The following is a 12,354-nucleotide window of genomic DNA, read 5'->3' as shown; positions in this document are numbered from 1 at the left end:
TTACGGCGCTACAATGCTAGTACTTCTTTAGTAACTAAATGAACGTTCATTTAGTTACTAATAAGGTACTAGCATTGTAGCACCGTAACTACAAAAGATACAGCAAAACTTTATTCAGCAAAATTGTAGATCTAGTTATTATCTACAAATAACGCATATATCAATTTGTCAAATTTTGCTCGGTTAGGACGCTACTGTCAAATGAATCAAAATTGAGTCAAAGTGATCGAACCATCCCTGGTGATATCCGTTTGTTGTACGATATTTCTCGCCGCCTTAGTGGTGCCAGGACGAATACAAAGATTCCGCTAAAGGACAGAGCTGGTCAGCTACTGACTGACCGTACAGAACAGCTTAAGCGATGGGCTGAACATTTTGAACAACTCTTCCGTGTTTCAAATATCACAGACCAACAAAACCAGCAGCGTATGACGCCTACAGTTCGTCGAATTAACTGCGTCAACTCGGAGGTGCCATCGCTGGATGAAATTGAAGCAGTCATCAAAAGTATGAAATCCAATAGAGCACCAGGGATAGACTGTATTTCAGCCGAAATGCTCAAAGCTGACCCATCTTTGTCAGCCCAGATGATGCATCAGCTTTTTAGCAATGTATGGGAAACCGCAACTTTTCCGGTGGACTGGATGCAGGGCATATTGGTCAAAGTCCCTAAGAAAGGAGACCTAACTGAATGCGATAACTGGCGTGGCATCACGTTGCTCTGTATTACTCTCAAAGTACTTTGTAAGGTAATCCTCAACCGGATCCAGGAGAAGATCGACGCTACTCGCCGGCAGCAGCAAGCTGGATTCCGTGCTGGCCGATCAAGTGTAGACCATATCACAACGCTCCGCATTATATTGGAGCAGATAAACGTATTCCAGAACTCCCTTCTTCTGGTGTTCGTTGACTTCAAAAAGGCGTTCGACCGACTCAACCACGAAAAAAATCTAGGACACACTTAGGCGTAGAGGAGTTCCAGATAAGCTAGTCCATCTCATCGAGGCTCAATACGAGGCGTTCTCGTGCAAGGTTTTGCACGACGGCGTCTTGTCCGACCCCATAAGGGTTACTGCTGGCGTGAGACAGGGCTGCATTTTTTCACCGCTTCTGTTTCTCATCGTTATGGATGAGATATTAGTTGGAGCAATTGACAGTACACCACATCGAGGATTGCCTTGGAATCCTCTAACGATGGAGCAGCTAAATGACCTCGACCTAGCCGACGACATTGTCTTGCTCGCACAACGCCGAAACGATATGCAGAGCAAGTTAGATGACCTCTTTGAGAGCTCCCAGGCAGCAGGTCTCACAGTCAATGTAGCGAAAACTAAGTCTATGGTAATGAACACTGACAATTCCACCAACATCACAGTAGCGGGACAACAAGTTGAGCAGGTAGACGCCTTTCAATATCTTGGTTGCCAGACAACGCCCGATGGTGGTACCAAAACTGATATAGCCACACGGATCAGGAAGGCCAGGGGCGCCTTTGGAGACCTGCGTAACATTTGGCGCTCAAACCAGATCACTCTACGTACGAAAACCCGGATTAATTCAAACGTTCAATCCGTACTGCTGTATGCCTGCGAAAAGTGGTGCGTCTCAGCGGAGACAACGCAAAAACTGCAGGTATTCATTAACCGGTGCCTGCGATACATCATTCGTGCCTGGTGGCCTGATAACTGGACATCCAATGCGGAACTCCATCGTCGGTGTCATCAACAGCCGATATCCACAGAAATTCGTGAACGTAGGTAGAAGTGGATCGGACACACCTTGAGGAAAGGAGCGAACGAGGTTTGCAGAGAAGCACTCGACTGGAATCCACAAGGACAGCGTAGAAGAGGCAGACCCAGAGGCTCATGGCGACGCAGCTTAGCCAACGACATCGGGCTGTAGACGAGAAACGGTCCTGGCGACAGGTAAAAGCCATGGCGGGTAACCGTCAGCAGTGGAGATCTCTGATTTCATCCCTTTGTTCTGCCGGACCGGCGAACATGGACACATAAGTAAGTAAGTGTTATATATATAGTGCCTTAAGTGAACTTTTTGTTGCATTCTGTTTTTGTTCCAACTAGTACTGTTGGAAGTTGCTTTTCATTCCTTTCGAAGTGTAATCATCAAATACGAACCTGAAAGTACGGTTAGTTACTTAAAAATTACACTGAGTAGAATTGCATTCATGATCATTTCGTTGGCTAATTCAGCCAAAAAAAACTATTTATCGGAATTTTTGGTTACTTGGGTTTGTCTTGAATTTGCGAGAAAATGTTACATCAAATCAAAACATGATCTAGTTTCCAGAGACTTTGCGGATGTTAACTTTATTATGTATCGTGATAAATCATTAACTTCACTTAACAAGACAGATGCAACATTTTCTACCATCGTGGTACAGTGGATTCGCGCTGAACTAGTTTATGTTCAGTTTTTTACTTATAGCAATAAATGTCCAAAGCATAAAATTCATCGAATCGTATTTAGGCCCAAATACCTCGCATGCGCTTTTTAAACGACAATTTAAAATAATGATTGTGCGAAAGTTTCTGTAATGGATTAAATATTATTGCTGACGCACGCGTTGTTTCGTTGGATCATACCACAGCGTGTCGACTACCTGGAAACCGGGAATCCTCCGGGATTTTTATTTAGTCTGGTAAAACCTGGAATTCTCAGGGAATTCCACCAAACCTCAGTGGATTCTTAAGATCTATCGCAATGTTTTCCTCATAGCACTGTGCCCCGACTTGGATAACGATCCTACATTCTATCTAATCCAATTCAGAAATCTAGCCTGGACCCACAGGATTATGTTCCGGTCAATTTTTGCAAAGTAGAAGCAGCCACGTTGGTCGAAAAGTAGAAAGACCGACGTTGGCATAAAAATATAAAACATCTTCGGAATGTGCGGTCCGGTTTCTCCCAGGGTGCGCGCAACGAAATTGAAGTTAAACAAAAGCTTAAGCAGTTTGGCATTGCATGTGGCTTGGAAAACGAAAAATAATCATATAAACATTTTTGCGTGGTTTGCAAAAAAAACATCACGGCGGGTTTTAGAGTTAGCCGCAAACGGAATTCGGTACTGCAAGATCACAGCGCGTATCGGTAAGCGATGAAAGTGCGAGTATTGCTCTTCACTTAAGCAACTTTGTTTATCAATTTTTCGCTCTCCGCTTGCATAATAGATAAGGAACTCACGAACGGAGTGCAACTTGCCAGTCGGCAGAATAGAAGAGAGCAGTTCTCGCATGAAGAACTGGATTAGGGGAAAAGAGTAGGTTGGAAATTTCTTCGTTTCGGTAGCTTATGTTAAGCTTCGCTGTTTAGAGTAAATATACGAGAGTTGACAAGTCTAGCCGGTTGGTCAGCACACGGAGAAAGTGCGTTTTTCTTATTCGCGGTCGTACCTCAAAGTGTTAGTATTAAGGTCGTAGAGTAGCTCCAAAATTCGCTTCTAGCTATTCAACGATTGTGGAGAAGGCACATTTATGAATAAAAAATATGAATATGGGTTGTCTAAACGATGTATGACGATCTGATTGAATTCTCGACAGCTAACCTTAGTCGATTTGAAAATGACAAATTAAAAAATCAAACAATCTAGAATTACAGCCCGCTTACTATTTGATTTTGAATATAACTAATATTCTTTCCTTTTCCCACGTAGTACAGCCTCATGGTTGTGACCGGCGTCGTTATTGATCTGTTTACAAAGTATTGAATCAGTAGAAGTTGCACAATGAGCATGCCATGCTACTCCCAAACACCATTCAATTGGTTCTTTGTGCAATCTTACTGGTTCGCCCAATCACTAAGACTTCGCAGCTGGCTATTAGAGTACAGGACACCGTGGCTAGTGCAACGATCCGGCTGACTCTAGCAGCACCGTCCAGTCGAAATTCGACATTCGACGACTGGTTTGTTAGACCAGCATCGTACCTCGAATCTAATTGGACGGTCACAGTTTTTTGTTCTAGCTAAAATGGATTAGATGGGACGTGAAAATTGGTACAAAAGTCCGCTGCAACAAATGTGTCAAACACATAAATAATATTAAAAACAATTGCATGCCTCCTATTGCATTCCATGCTCGTGTGAGCGCAAATAAAAGTACCGCCATCCGGGGTGAGATTGTGCCACGGGGGTGAGATTGGGTCAAAAACCAAAAATGTTTATTTGTGAAAATTTATTATATCTATAGAAACTGGTGACCTAAATTCAAAATGATGATGAAAATAACATATTTATTCATAACTTAGAATGGAATACAGATAATATTAGCAAACTATTTAGCCTAAACAGGGTTTCAAAGTTCGCGATCAAAACTACTCGGAAATAAGGCTTGTAAAAAATGTCCCCCATAAACCAACCCAAACAAGAAATCGCATCAACTTGCTATTTTGAAGGTATGTAAACTAATCATTTACAATGCTAATAAAAGGTTATTATGCGTTGGATAAGTTTTGATTACGAAAATAATATTTTTCGAAACTTTGTACTTTTCGAGCTTCACGGGGGTGAGATTGTGCCAAGCCATAATGATCGATTCAATTTATGGATTTCACATACACAACAAAAATATGTCAGTATACACCAGTACACTCACATTCTTTACTATTGAGCACACTATTTTGACAGATTAGATTGCATCATCCATTTTGGAGCATAGGTCTACTAAATAATTTAAACTAATTTTTACTTTTGCTCTGGAAATTTCAGATGCTGTGAATAAACACTCTAATATAAGACGAATATATTATAAGGTATATAAACTGCCAGTTTTAAGAACGGGGGAGGGGGGTGGGATGGGCTACATGTTCTGCGGCCGCGGGTTCTCGAACGAAGTAATGGTTACTTTTGTTAAATGATCATATAGGTATGCCCCCTTAGGATACTCCCCTTCATATATCTCCCCCTTGTTAACCCTAGAAACGCTACTGGCTATATAAAGGCTGTCCATTGACTACGAACTCATTTTTATTTATTTCAGACCTCCCCGGGTTATTTTCGTTAATACTTTTTGTGTGATGCGTTGTTTTTGGTCGACCCCCTGCCCCTGATAGTCCACTCAGTTCATGGACGGCCCCATATGAACTACTTTATACTGATATTTATGTGTATTGTTGATAAACATGCTAACGTTCACTGTTTAGATCTTTAGCTTAACTTTATGTTTTTGGCACAATGTCACCCCCTAGAAGTTCATGCATTTCCAGCAAAATTAGGTTTCATTGTAACTAAACCATCTCTACGGTAGTTGTTAATTGAACAATTTAGTACATATTGACAGGTTTGAAATCAACTTAGTTCCTAAATTGTGTGTATACTGAGCTAAAGAACAAAAACATATCCTTTTTTGGCACAATCTCGCCCCGGATGACGGTATCTTTAATAAAAGTTCATTTGTGCTTCTTTTCGCGCTTCAGCCAACTTTCTGGCAATTTCCTTTCCAAATTCCGGTTCATTATCAGCGGCCCATGAAAATGCACAAAATATATAGCATTAAAGCCATTTTTTGCGCCACCCGATAAGAACTCGTGCAGCGAATTTGCTTTCTTTGACCAAACAGACAGAGACGGCGATAACGCAGAATTATGGTGTCAGCCACTATCGCCCAGAGCGGTATCGCCTTCCAAGGGTGCAGGAAAAATCCAAAAATTCAATCTTAATTGTGTTGACGATATTTTGTTCTGGAACTATGAAGTGACCGTCAGTGAAAACTTTTCTGGAGACATTACAATTAGTTATTTTTCTTCCGGAGAACTTTTTAGAGTCGATAACGTATAATATAGAGCAAGTGCGGTGTCTTCATATATTTACAAATAATCCTGCTATGGGATTTTGCCATCCTTTTTAATACTTTACTTGTAGAGTACAACATGAAACGATATAGAGATGCTATAAGCAAAAGTTTTTAATAAACTTTAATGTATTGTAACAGCCAAAAGTCGTCCTGTTTTCAATTAAATGGACCGTGTGTATGCCCAAAACACCATATAATTGACTTAATTGAATTTTTCATTTACATCCTGTTTCTAGTATGCGCTGGAAATCCTGATGCAAAACGACTCTACGATGACCTACTCAGCAACTACAACAAACTAGTCAGACCGGTTGTTAACGTTACAGATGCACTGACCGTGAAGATTAAACTCAAACTGTCGCAACTAATTGATGTGGTAAGTTTTGCTCCGAGCTTTTGTTTGGTGACAAACGAGTTGGAAAAGTAAGCTTTTTCTCGCTGTTTACTGCAGAATCTGAAAAACCAAATTATGACCACAAACCTGTGGGTCGAGCAGACGTGGTACGACTACAAGCTGAAGTGGGAGCCAAAAGAGTACGGCGGAGTGGAGATGCTACACGTTCCTTCCGATCACATCTGGCGGCCCGACATTGTGCTGTACAACAACGCAGATGGTAACTTCGAGGTGACGCTAGCTACGAAAGCTACCCTCAACTATACCGGGCGCGTCGAGTGGCGACCGCCGGCCATCTATAAAAGTTCCTGCGAGATCGACGTGGAATACTTTCCATTCGACGAACAAACCTGCGTGATGAAGTTCGGCAGCTGGACATATGATGGGTTTCAGGTTAGTAGTATTTTTTTCCAATATCAATTTTCTGATTGGTAACATCGAATCAATACTCATAAAGTACAAATAAAAGTCTAGTAGGTGTTTAGCTTTAAACAGCATTAGGGCATTAGGTTTGTTGCGTACAAACATGAAACCATCAGCTGCGTTACACAGGAATCAAACCATATACGAGCAGCAAGTAGCATTTTTCTCTCCATACTGCGGTACTTTTACAACGACATCAACTTAGGGTGGGGCAGAGAAAACAACATTTCATATGAATAATATATTTTGGTGGTCAGCGCAGCATCCGTTCTATGTTTGGGTTCGCTTTCCCTGGTGATGGATACCCCGATCTACAAGCTCGCTTTATTTTCATTTGCGAATGCGTGATTGTGTTTTCTCTTGTGCCCCAACTTCATATCTTGGTCCATTCTTCTCCATGTCAGAGATCATTACCGTTTAGTATTATGACGAAGAAAGAGCAAAAACGACCCCCATCATGCCTTTATTATTCAGGGATTGGACATTAGGACGAGCAAGAGTGATTCTGAGATTTCGAAAAGGGAGGAAAAATATTAAACTAATCATTGGAAATCGCTCAATTATAGGCGAAGTCACCGTATCGATCCGAACTTGATGAATAAAGAAACCGCTTGTCTGTTGTAACCGTAGCGCAAAGGTTCTCCATTTTATAAGCAAGACGAAGTACAAAGTAAACCATTAAATATATAAGAGGAAATCCATCACGCTCGAGGACAGAACGCGAGGGGAGAGAATGGCGCAATTTGGTATACTTCAATACATCATTCGAAAGGCTGCGAGACAAACGGAAGCAGATGGCGCACACTGGAGTGCCATAAACTTCACTAAAGATGGATAGCACCAGGAGAGCATTGATAAGAGTAATGAATTGGGTGAGGCATCAAATTTAGCAGTAGCACATGGCCATCAATTTATATCGCTTTCCTCAATAGGGATTTAGCGGAACAGTTTCGTAATAAAATTTTAGCAAACCCCGTTGAGATGCTGAATTGATTGTGTTCCATAAATAGTGGAGTTGTTCTGGTACTGGTACTTCATATAGGAAACATTTTCTTTACTTCAATCCTTCAATCTTTCTGTGGTGCTATATGATTACGATGATGTCTTTATTTATTATGGGCTCGCAATATTGTTTAACTTAATTTGAGCTTTATTTGAATGTTCGATTTGAAGGTAGCTTTCCTATCTTTGCTATATACATACTTCAAAAACATTCAACTAATTTCGAAAACTAAGAGTACTTTATCCATATGCATTTCTCCATGTCTATTTGTACATTTACCTATAATGGAGGCGCATGGTTCACTACATTCAATTGCAAGGGAACGGATACATCTGGTAAGCAAATAAGTACACCTGGTTATTCCTGAGCAGAAACATCCGTTCAAGGGCCTATTTTTTGACGTAGGACTACGTCTTACGGCAAGGTTTGGGATAGGGTGTCATTCCAAAAAATCTTTCTCGAAAAGTGGTCAGGTTTTGAACGCTACTAGCTTAGTGGTTTCCCGATCGATTTTCAATGTTCTTACACCAATCGATCACCGACATACGGTTCTTAGGAGGGGGGGGGGGAACATTACCTAATAGCAGTATATGTTCGATTGAAACTAACGACGGTATATACCTCGCGGCAAACCTGCCCTCCTTGGTTAAACACTCGGCAACTAGACCGCCAGTTACCGAGAGCTACGCGCGCTTACTGCATGAAGCTCTACCTTCAAGTGGTTTGACCTTCGAAGACGTATAAGGTAGAATACACTCGATCATCAATGAGGGCGCAACCGTGGTGCAAGGTTAAGAAATCTCGAGTGCACGACCTGACTGGCTTGACGGGGAATGCTAGCAAGCTATGGAGAGGAAATAAAGAGCTTGGAAAATCTATCTAAACATTGCCACGGAGAAAAATTTGACCAAGTATCGACGAGCACGAAATGAGTTTCTCACGATCCTGGGGAGGAAAAAGTACCAGAAGCAGAACATCATACATGGTCAACAACTATTTCGGGCTTAAGAGATGCGCAAGTTCTATGAGAAAGTGAAACAATCTCGTAAAGGGCATACGGGGCAAGCGCGAGATGGTCGACTTATGGAAGCAGCTCTTCGATAGGCATCTCAATTATGACATAATAGAAGGAGGCGGAACGAGAATTAACCTGGGAGTGCCTTCAAACGATAACAGTGTCTCGGGTCCGCTGAAGAATAATAGAGCCGCCCAGGGGCGTAAAAGTAAGCAAACGGTAAGTGAAGGTAGCAAACTGCTTGGCTACGCAGGTGACTTTGATATTAAGGCCAGAAACATTGCTTCGCCCGAGGCCATTTGCGCAAGACTGAAAGCGGGGTCTAGGAGGACTGAGCTTAAAATAAACGCGTCGAAGACCAGATACATGAATAGTGGAGGCTTAAATCGTTGCTAATAGAGCTAATCGTTGACGTTCCAGAAGTGGTAGATGAGTACGTATATGTGGGATCACTGGTAGCCACGGACAACAACACAAGTAAGGAGATCCAGCGGCGTATTCATGCAGGATACCGAGCCTGCTTTGCTATCCGCAAAACACTACGATCAAGTGGCATAAAACGCCGTACAAAGCTGACAATTTATAAACCCCATTAAGGCGATAGTTTTTATGGATTTGACAATGCTCACGGAGGACATACGCACTCTTCGCTCTGGCAGACGATATTTGGCGGAGTACAAACTGAAAGCGGCGAGTGACGGAGGTGTATGAATTAGAGGTAACAAACGCAGCTTGGGCAGATTACCACCGTACATTTGGTGAAAGTCAGTAAGCTACGGTGAACCAGAGGCAATCGCCAACAAAATGTTGGCGTCTGGCAAAATTAGGATGGGCTGGTCAGTCTGTACACTTGCGTCGAAACGGCGTATCGAACGCTGTTTCAAGTGTGTGGGCTTTGGTCATCGGGCAGGCAAGTGTAAGGCCCCCGGTCGGTCTAAGCTGTGCAGGCGATGCGGCGAAGATGGTTACTTCGCCAGGGGATGTAGCAATGCCCCCAGGTGCTTGCTCTGCACAGCCGAAGCGGGAAATAAGCATGCCACAGGTGGCCCACTGTGTGCGGCTCATAGGAGGGCTTTGCAACGATAATGGTGCAGGTTATACAGATTAACCTAAACCACTGTGAAACGGCACAGGAGTTGCTTTGGCAAACGGCAGCCGAAACGGGCGCGATATTGCCGTTATCGCGTATCCCTACCGGGTCCTCCGGGGCGGCGCAAACTGGGTAATCGACAAGGGTCGGATGGCAGCGGGTAGATACCCGTTCCAGGAGGTGGTTTCGTCCAACCAAGAATGGTTCGTGATTGTTGTGGTCGATGGCGTCTGCATCTGTAGCTACTACGCTCCACCTAGGTGGTCGTCGGAGCAGTTTGACCGGATGCTAGACATACTCACCGACGAACTCGTGGGCCGCAAGCCCGTTGTCATTGGAGGAGACTTCAATGCTTGGGTTGTCGAATGGGGTAGCAGGTGCACTACCCCTAGGGGACAAAGCTTGCTGGAAGCTCTGGCTAACGTGGGATCCGTCAGTACCTTTTGTAGGGGGTTCAACAATCGATCATCGACATCACCTTCTGCAGCCCAACGTTGCTTGCCAACATGGGCTGGAGGGTGTCAGATGAGTACACGCATAGCGACCACCAAGCTATACGGTACACGATTGAACGATGGACGCTACGGCCACGCGGGTTGAAGTCGACAGGGAGAAGGTGGAAAGTGAAGTCCTTCGACCTGTTCGTTGAAGCACTCAGTGCAGAGAGCATCCGCTCAAACCTGAGTGCTCGTGAGCTGTCCAACGTCCTAGTACGGGCATGTGATACCACTAAACCCAGGACGGGGCAGCCAATGAACGGTCGTCGCTCCGTATACTGGTGGAGTGATACCATTGCCCAGCGCAGCGCAGAGATCCCGGACCGATGCAGATGCTGAAGCTCGGGGGGTCGAACTTAGAGCAGTCAGGTCGGCGCTCAAGAAGGAGGTTAAGCGTAGTAAGAAATCCTGATTTCAGGAGCTATGCCGCGATGCGAAACCCCTTGGGCGGCGCATACCAGGTGGTGATGAAAAAGATGAAGGGTACATCCGCGCCGCGGAAAACCTGCCCCCAAAAGCTGAAAGTCATTGTGGAAGGGCTCTTTCCGCAACACGATCCAGTTTGGTGGCCTCCGACCCCGTACGGTCAATCGAATGATGTCCTCATTCCGGTCACGAATGACGAACTCATCGTAATTGCCATGGGTTTAAAAACGAAGAAAGCGCCCGGTCTTGACGGGATTCCGAACGATGCACTCAAAGTGGCGATCCAAGCATATCCCGATATGTTTAGAGAGACGCTTCAGAATTGCTTAGAGGTATGCGAATTTCCACACAAATGGAAAGTCCAAAGATTGGTACTGCTGCCAAAGGCCGGGAAACCCTGGTGATCCCTCGTCGTTCAGGCCAATTTGCCTATTGGACACGTTAGGCAAATTGCCAGAACGGGAATCCTAAACAGGCTGACGCCCGTGGTGAAAAGTGATGTCGGACTGGCAAGCACGCAGTTTGGCTTCCGTAAGGGGAAGTCCACTGTAGACGCCATAAAGTCCGTGGTGGCGAGGGCCGAGAAGCCTATGAAACGGAAAAGGCGAGGCGACAGGTATTGTGCCATAGTCACAATCGATGTCAAAAACGCCTTTAACAGCGCTAACTGGGGTGCAATCGCGTTAGCGCTGCATAGGATAAGAGTACCGGATCATCTATGCAGGTTGCTTAAAAGTTACTTCGAGAGCCGGACGCTAGTGTACGAATCGACGGATGGGGCAAAGAAGTACAAAGTGACAGCGAGTGTTCCACAGGGTTCGATTCTCGGCCCCACGCTTTGGAATGCCATGTACGATGGGGTGCTGAGGCTCGAACTACCCACTGGGGTTGAGATCACTGGCTTCGCCGATGATATTGTCCTTACAGTGGTAGGCGAGTTTCTAGAGGAGGTGGAAGTGCTGGCATCGGACGCCATAAGCATAATAGAGGGTTGGATGGCGGGCGTCAATCTACGATTGGCCCACCACAAGACGGAAGCGGTGATGATGAGTAACCGCAAGTCGGCCTTAGAGGCCAAAATAATCGTTAGAGGACAAGTGATTGTCTCTAAACGAAGTGTGAAGGATCTGGGTGTTATGGCAGACAACAGGATGAACTTCACCAGCCACGTGGATTATGCTTGTGGTAAAGCTTCAACGGCGGTTACTGCGCTGTCCAAGATCATGCCGAACGGCTACGGTTCTAGCAGCAGTAAGAGACGCCTGATGGCCAGCGTTGCCATGTCGGTGCTACGATACGGTGCACCGGCATGGGCCCCGGCTTTGGAGAGTAAGCGCAATCATGCATGTCTGAACAAGGTGTTCAGGCTGTTGGCATTGCGCGTTGCGTGCGGCTACCGTACCATATCGTAGGATGCGATTGGGGTTATTGCAGCCATGATTCTCATATGCATACTTCTAGGTGAGGATATTGAGTGCTATAGGCAGAGGAACGTTAGGGGCGCTAGGGACACAGTTAGGCTGGACTCTATTAGGCGTTGGCAGGCGGAATGGGATCACACCGATCACGACAGGTGGACCCATAGGCTGATCCAGAACATATCGTCCTGGATCGGTAGAAGACATGGTGATGTAAACTTTTTCTTTACCCAGTTCCTGTCGGGACATGGATGCTTTAAGAAGTATCTACATACGCGTGGG

At 44.6% G+C, this 12,354-nt stretch overlaps 1 protein-coding gene across 1 annotated transcript in view; it reads left to right on the top strand.

The window, feature by feature from the left end:
• The first annotated feature begins 2,969 nt into the window (after positions 1-2,969).
• LOC128745104 (acetylcholine receptor subunit alpha-like) overlaps positions 2,970-12,354 on the top strand; it is a 75,440-nt gene continuing 66,055 nt past the window's right edge. The window contains exons 1-3 of the mRNA XM_053842091.1: positions 2,970-2,989; positions 6,044-6,182; positions 6,258-6,593. Of these exons, the coding sequence (XP_053698066.1) occupies positions 6,276-6,593 (318 nt within the window). The 5' untranslated portion in view covers positions 2,970-2,989; positions 6,044-6,182; positions 6,258-6,275. The remainder of the gene's footprint in view (positions 2,990-6,043; positions 6,183-6,257; positions 6,594-12,354) is intronic.

The sequence above is a fragment of the Sabethes cyaneus genome, chromosome 1, assembly GCF_943734655.1.
Source record: "Sabethes cyaneus chromosome 1, idSabCyanKW18_F2, whole genome shotgun sequence".
Lineage (NCBI taxonomy): Eukaryota > Metazoa > Arthropoda > Insecta > Diptera > Culicidae > Sabethes > Sabethes cyaneus.
Note: the sequence above shows the minus strand (reverse complement) of the source record. Positions and strands in the feature narration are given on the sequence as shown.